This window comes from Gavialis gangeticus, unplaced genomic scaffold (genome assembly GCF_001723915.1).
Source record: "Gavialis gangeticus isolate Ggan-Ray unplaced genomic scaffold, GavGan_comp1, whole genome shotgun sequence".
In the NCBI taxonomy this organism is placed as follows: domain Eukaryota; kingdom Metazoa; phylum Chordata; order Crocodylia; family Gavialidae; genus Gavialis; species Gavialis gangeticus.
The window spans coordinates 16,923,091-16,931,257 of NW_017729027.1; the positions used below are offsets into that span (position 1 = coordinate 16,923,091).

Consider the following 8,167-nt stretch of genomic DNA (forward strand, 5'->3'; position numbering starts at 1 on the left):
CTTTTAAGTGTTATTAAGCTTATACAAACTTAATTGTATTGATGTGGCTTGTGCCAGTCTAACTCATGCTAAATTAAGGCCTGTCATGATAAGGAAATCCAACATAGAAGCATGGAATACTGACTCCTGATGGATAGCTGGTACACTAATACAAACTGGGATTTAGCCTGTCCATAGTAGAGGTATGGCTTTGGCTGGCAAATATCCAGTGGCAACTCAGCCCTTAAAAGAACATAAATAAATACTTATTTAAATTTTCTGCTAGAAGAGATAAAAGGCTTACTTTTATATTGTCTTGTTTTATTATTCAGAAGGCACCTAAATGCTATAGTGATGAGGCCACATAATTATTTGAGGACTCCTAACACAGTTCAACTAAAATTAAACAATTTCCTGACCACAGGAGATAAGAACCTATCAAACATATCCTGCCACATCACAGATGAACCACAGGGGGAACTGAGGACAGAAGTTAGGGATCAGCTGCTGTACACCTTCATAGCTCAGTTTCAGCAGCTCATTAAAAATATCCATGTCTGCATTTATACCAAGATTTAGAAGCAGAAGTAAATGCACAATGCAACTCGTCCACTGAATAGTGCACATTTCCCCATAGGTTGATGCAGAGGCCCAATGATGAAGCTAGCACACACAATGCAACTTCTGGCTGCCACTGCGCCATGCAATCTTAATTGCAATTGCATGGCTGCAGCAGCTGCCATTTCTTTCTGTCCCTCACACACCACAGTCGGTGCCTGGAGTGAGTGCCCCAGTTGCCCCACCCTAGTTACGCCACTAGGTGGGTACGGAGACAATGTAGTTATTCACAAAGCCACTGGAAAGACCTATGACTAAATCTGTTTAACACAGACCTCTTTACAAATGGCTGCTCTGCCCAGTTGGTTGAAAGCATTGTTGCACCACACTATCATAGCAACTATCATTCAAATATAGCCTCTGAAACCATGAGTGAGTCAGCTGGCATAGCTAACAAATATTAGTTGTACAGAAATGAAGCAGTGACATGTTTATAACAAAAGAGATTTAACCTATCAGGTATATTCACTTACCATGTTGTTGTTTAATAACACAACCATTAGGGTTTTCTACTGTTTCATATATTAATTTAGTCATATTATTAACTATGTAAAACAGCTCCTAGCAAGAATAATTTTTCCAGTGTTTACATAGATAATCACTGCACTTGTCTGAACTTGTTAATCATACCCACACTCTATCATACTTAGTAGATTTCAGTTTGGAAAATCATTTTTGTAAACCACTAGTTCAGAGTTAACTCTGTTTCTTTCACTGCAGAGGTGATATCTAATGAATACAAATTAATTTACAACTACACCTAAAAATTATGCATTAATTTCAACTAGCTCCTCCAGTCCATAAATAGCTTTTCCATATTTTGCCTTAAACAAAACTTACTGAGTCATACTTAAGCCTAAAAATAATTTTATTATCAATTTATCTGATTTATAACTTCTAATAACGTATTCTAAGCAAAAGTATTTTAAAGCCTATATCTGATTTTCCTCATATATGCAATTTCACTTATTTCACATCATTGGGTGCAAATAACAGAACTTGTCTACCCTGCCAGTACTGTAAAGCACCTAGCACTGCTATAGGCCTCCCAATGCTCATGCAGGCATTGTCCTATTGTGGTACTACAGAGCAACTAGCTCTGCAGTGAGCATTCATAGTCCCTGCTTCCCTGATCCAGCTCTCCTGCAGCATCTCCCTCACAGTTTTCCCCCGCCTGAGGCTTTCCCTGGGCTCTTTTCTCCCTTAAAGTAATAGAGACCCCAGGGTCTGTTATAGTATCCAATAGATTTTTTTTTTAATTTCTGGAAGCATTTTCTTGGGGCTTTGGTCTTATGAGACCCTATTTGGGTCTCATAAGACCAAACTCAGTAGGCCTTCTATTACCATCTTCTGGAATATTTTCCTCCAATTGTATTTGTAGGTAAGTTTATGCCAAGCTAAAGGCAGCACTCTAAGGAGAATATTGCTGTATTTCTTAGATTTAAATCTGTAGTTACATTCTGGGTTAAATCTGTAGTTATTTCAAAATCACCCAAATTCTGACTGTGCTCTTTTTTAAGCACTGGCACAGTGGCACTTGTTCATCCCCCATGCATGACAAAACTACTGCCCTGCTTGAATGGTTCAGATTTGCTTTGACAGGTACTCTGAGGATCTCTCCTTGCAACGTCTGGGCTAGCTGCCCAGCTTAATGGGCTAGATTGTACGGTGATGCATCTCATGCTATGTTGCTCTTTTTAAAAAAAAAAAGAAGTCTGTGTCTATAACACAGCAGTCAAACCAATTTTACATTTGATCCATTACTGCCTGCCACAGGTGAGGAAAATCATTCTGCAACAGTCAACAAAATAAACCTTAGTCCTTGAAATTTAACTTGCATGTCTCTTTCTCATCATTTTTTTACTTGTTCCCTCATGAAATGTCAACAGCACAACGTGTAGTCAGGAAAATAAAATATGGCTAATAAGCCAATGCAATGATTCTATATTCATTCCCATGAAGTCTGGAGGTATTTCCAATAATGGAGTCACCCAGATCATTTCTAAAAACAGGATGTGTATGGTCATAGCTTCTCCAAAGACATTCTTTTTAGGTTCTTCTATTCTGCTGCAGGTAATGCAAACTGTTTTTCTTCCTGTACTTCACTGTTACTTTTGATCCTGCTTATTTGTACAAGGCAACTTATAACCTTAATGTGGATTATAAGGATTCACTTACAAATTGCAAGAGGGGCAACCTCTCCAAACCGTGCATTGGTGCCAAGATTGCCAAAAACAGCGTACTGTACCAGGGGCAGGCAAAGTCTGATCTGCAAGCTGGACTGGGCACATGAAAGACTCCATTTCCCAGTAACTTCTGCCCATGTCACTGCAGCCATTTTCATGGAGACCCCAGCAGCGGTGGCACCAAAACAGCACAAGGCCAATGTTTCCATAGAGACTGGCCTCAGCAGCACTGGCAGGCCATGCAGCTGGGCAGGGAGCTGTTCCACGCCTAAGATCTTGCAGCTGTGACAGCATGGTCCAGGCAGGAGTGTGCAGGCAGTAGATTGTGGCTCTTCCCCAGCTTTGGACCTTACTGTCACCATTGCAAGATCCCAGCCCCAGAGCAGCTCCCTGCTCAGCCATGCATCCTGTCAGTACTGCTGGGGCCAGTCCCCATGGAAACCCTGACCCCATGCTGCAGGGTGCTGCTGGGGTCTCTGTGGAAACCAGCCACAGCAAAGCAGGTGGGAGCTGCTGGGAAATGGAGTCCAGCCATCGGCCAGATCCACCATTTTGCCCACCCCTGGACTATATAGCTACTCTGACATGGCAATGACAGTCCACTGGTGGCCAACTTCAGGGCAAATCTTCAGGTCTTGGCAGACCTGTTATTCAGAAGTTCACTCACCTTGGTAGTATTTTGAATAGTCATACAAACATTGTCAAGATAATGCACCACTTGAATAAAGCTAGCAGAGCTTTTGGCAAGCCAGTAAAGTGAACATGGGGGTCAGTAAAGGAGCAAACACACCCCTATCACCCAACTGAAGCATACGTGAGCACGTACTTAAATTTACTGTGCTTCACTGAACAGGAATGCAATTACAGGCATACCTCGTTTTATTGCGCTTCGCAGATATTGCGTTTTTTACAAATTGAGGCAAGACCCTCCGCCAGCAAAAAGATTACGACTCGCTGAAGACTCAGACGATGGTTAGCATTTTTTAGCAATAAAGTATTTTTTAATTAAGGTATGTACATTTTTTTTTAGACATAATGCTATTGCACACTTAATAGACTACAGTATAGTGTAAACATAACTTTTATATGCACTGGGAAACCAAAAAATTCGTGAGACTCGCTTTATTGCAATATTCGCTTTACTGCAGTGGTCTGGAACCGAACCCGCAATATCTCTGAGGTATGTCTGTATATATGTGTGCTTCACTTGAAGCATACAGGTAAGTACTTTGCTGAATAAGGGCCTGCATATTAAACTATATTGATGAATATCTGAATTGATGAATATCCTGGTTGTAAGATACCCAACATGATCAATAACTTCAGCTGCCCCACCAATATCTACCCTGCCAATGGGCTAGATACTACAGGCTGCCAGCCTCTGGGCTATCACTGCACCACAAAAACAGGATGGTTTAGAATGGTATTGTTACATTAACAAATAGACTTAACCCAAGATGTTAATGCAGTCAAAAGAAGCAATACTTTCATGGTACTAAATCCAACAGTGACATAATTTAACATGAGGATGTTTTGCTGTTAAGAGGGCAGGTAAAGAATTTTAGTCCACTTTACCTCTAAGTAATTATTCTCAATACAACATTCTCCTGATACATAATGAACCTGTTTTGAGGGCAGGAACTATGTACAACTTGCTTGCTCCTCACCCTGTGTGCTATCCCTGGTGCAGGAGTGTCAAAGATATAGCCCACAGGCCAGATCTGACCCACGGAGCCCTATCATCCAGCCCACATTGCCGTCCACAGGTCTTGGAGTTGACCCACCCGCTGCACTCAGAGCCTGTACCAGGCCAGTCTGGGATGTGAGCTACACGTGGCATGCTCATCAGACTGGGCCAAGACACGTACTGTACACAATGCCCACAACAGGTCAGTCTGCAGACCCAATCCAGCATGCCGAGCCTGAGGATTCTGACACCCCTGCTCTACGGTTTAGCTCTTTGCCTTTCCATACGCCAAACAGAAAAGAAGAAAAAAAATAAAAGCTGACAAAAACAGGAGCAAGGAGACAAGGGCTCAGTTAAACATATTTTAAGTGTTTTGAAAAAATTATTTCCCTACTTTTTCCTGTTCATACACTGAGCACCTGTAATTCCTATTGATGTCAGCACCTCATTGGATCAGGTCCTCATTTTAAAAGCTTTCGTTATATGCAAGGTAAATTCACTCTTATGTGATCAGCGTACATGCCGGCCCTCCCTCCCAGCCCCCGCCCAAGCAGGTAAATCTGTGGAGGGAGGGGAAAGGGCCATGGCCCCACTCACCCCAGCTTCCTGCAGCCGCTGGGCTGCACCATGCTCCGCCTGTGTGTCCCCCTCATGCCTCGGCTCACCAACTCCTGGACTGCACTATGCTCTGGTGCAAGCAGCTGGTGTCAGCTGCTCCCGGGGCTGCTCCAGCATGGGCTGGGGTGAGTCCGGACAAACGGAGCCCCGGGCGGCACAGGGCAAAGCATTCACCCCAGCCCCAGCTGCAGCGGTCCCAGGAGCAGCTGACACCAGCTGCCTGCACCAGGGCATGTCGCAGCCCAGAAGCAGAGGTGAGTGGGGACAGGCAGAGCATGGTGCAGGCAGCTGGCACCAGCTGCTGCCAGGGCCACTGCAGCCGGGGCTGGGGTGAGTGCCACTCTGTTCCCTCTGTTTTGCTTCCTTGTGCAGCCCTGGGAGCAGCACCCTCCACCCACCCCTTCCCTAGTCCTAGCCTCACTCCCTCCCTCACCGCCATGGGAACCTATCCCTATTTGTTACATTGTAAAGTAGGTTCCCTTTATGCGCCATTCTCCAGGAATGTATACACCTCATAAATTGAAGGAAACTTGGACCTACTGTCCTCTTTGGCATTACCAAATACAAACAACAGCCTGTAACACTGCCCATATAACACATGTTGTCAAAAGAAGCAGCAGCGTGGGACAAGAGACAGAAGAGTTAGAAGAAGAAAGGATGGGGAAAAGATCAGTTTTTACAATAAATGTGCATTCTATCTTTTACTCAGGAACGAAATGGCAGGTTAATTGAAAATAAGCTATGTACTCAAGAATGTTCAGCCTCAGAGAAAGACAAATGTAATTGGGCTGATGCAATAATCTAAAATATAACTGCAGTATTGATCACTTTCTCCATCAGTCATCTTTTAGTCAACACATTCCATGTAAGTATTAAAGCAGCATGATTATTGGTATAACAGACACTACTATCATTTGTTCCCCAAGTGAACAATAAATCTCCAAAAGATCTGTCTGAACTACCAACAATGAATAATTTAAGCCTGAAATCAGAAGGTTTCTAAGCACCAGAACCGTGAAGTTCAGCAACAACCTTCCAGTAGAAGTGAGGACAAACACACCTAGCTACTTTTAAGACAGATCTTGATTAATGGACATGATATGGTTGCATTTAATGACTAGGACCAGGACATCCTAGTCCTGTATTCCTATGTTCTTACGTAGACTGTAGGGCTAAAAGGAACCACCTCAGCCGGGGTCTCAACAATCCAACTACTTCCAACTGTCAGAATTGCCTCTATGGGCCTCAGGCTGCTCTAATGTACATAAAGGACAGGACCAAAGCACAGTAAATCCTGGAACCCAGGAACCAGTCTTTGCAGGTCCAATTTTTGGCCAGCGTTAAAATAACCCATGAGGCTCTCTCATTTACTTTGTTCTGACAATCATGTGGTGTTCACAGCCAGCTCCTCCCCACACTGACCGCCCCCAGCACACCTTCTTCTTCCTGCTTGATTATATAAACAATCAGCTGCATCTAGGTGCTTTTATGAGCAGCTTTTCATAGATGTCATAGACAGTAGGGGCTGGAAGGGACCTCATGAGATCGAGTCCAGTCCCCCCTCCCTCCCCCATATACATTTTGTCTTGACCCTGAATCTTTCGATAAACCTCAGAGAGGGCAGAGTTTCTGAGACAGTCTTATGATCTGGCCTAAGCCCTGGGATGCAGAGTACTTTTAGAAACTCAGTAGGTGCCAGCACATCACACTATCATTAATACTTGTTATTGTTATTCCCAGTGTGCCCAGAATGAGTTATGACACCTATGTACAAACCACTAAATATTCGGCAAACAGTTCCACCTTATGTACTAGTGTTTTTCTCCTTGCACTGACCAAATGTGGTAAAACAAGACCAGCCCACCAGCTAAAAATACAGGTTTATTTCAAGAGTGAGGCAGTTGGGAGGAGGGTAATGTGCACTGAAATCTCTTTTGGCTCATGCTGCCAACTTACCTTTTTCAAAAACAAGCTCTCCACTCAGCAGGGAATCATTTCCTCTGAGCACTTCCCCTCTGACTGTGACTTGGAGCGGGCTGTCTTGCAGAAGAACAACCCCAACAGTTACATTTCCACCAGGCCTGATGTTACAGGGAGCTGTCACCAGAAATGTGGGGCTGGAAAACATAAACGGCAGAGGAAAACCCTCAAATCTACTCCTCCCAGCCTGATAGTCATACTATTTTACAAAAGGAGAACAACAGTGTCGATGGCAAATTCTGTATCTCTGCTTTGCCGTCAAGCTTATTGCATAATAGCACATAGCCTCCTCCTTGCCCAGGAAGCTTAAACTAGTGCTGTTCTATGAGTCCAATCATTTCACCTCTCACTAATCAGGAAGGGAAGCTATAATGAAGGTATTTTACTGCAAGGGAGGCGGCAGTGCCAGGGCACAGTTTTATTTGTGCTCTCTCTCATCGGTCCATAGAAATCGAGTGCAATTGAAAAATGCACGCGTTAAGGCTTGGATTCTGTGAATTATGCCAGTCATGCAGACCCCAGCACCTCTGCCACCATCCACTGATGCCAGCAGCCGCCCCCAAGGTGAGCAGAGGACAACTCCTGCATAGAGAAACACGCAGGCTGAGGGTCCGGTTGGACATGGACCTGATTTTCGCCCCCAGAGTCTAGCGGAAGCAGAAGGAGACCCCAAGACAAACAACGGCCGCAAAAGCCCGGGGGGAACGGAAAAGCTGAGCCCACTCCCTGAAGTGGCTCCCAAGCAAGCAGGAAAGGGAATGCCTCCCCTGCCACACCAACACCTCTATGTCCTAACACACTGGGACCCAGCTGCTGAGACCAGAGCAAAACAGAGGGGATTTGTAATCACGCCTGCTCGCTGGCATGGAGCTTCCTGAGCGAGTCCGGCTGCGGGGCACTGTACCTTGGTTCAAGTGCCTGTAACTCACTGCCGGGACAGGGCGGGAGGCTAGCGGGGGGAAAGGGGTCTCCATCTATTGCTAACAGGGGGCTCCTCCCCAGCTTGCCCTGGATCCGAGGCCAAGGATGCAGCCCGCTGCCCCGCTCCCACGAAAACCCGCGGCCGCCCCGCGCAGCCCGCCCCGGCCTCCCCCGCTCC

General features: G+C 45.1%; 1 protein-coding gene across 1 annotated transcript in view; it reads right to left on the bottom strand.

Moving 5' to 3' along the window:
* The window catches only part of CD109 (CD109 molecule), a 130,607-nt gene extending 123,391 nt beyond the window's left edge, over positions 1–7,216 (bottom strand). The window contains exon 1 of the mRNA XM_019520330.1: positions 7,045–7,216. Within this exon, the coding sequence (XP_019375875.1) occupies positions 7,045–7,216 (172 nt within the window). The remainder of the gene's footprint in view (positions 1–7,044) is intronic.
* Positions 7,217–8,167: the final 951 nt, after the last annotated feature.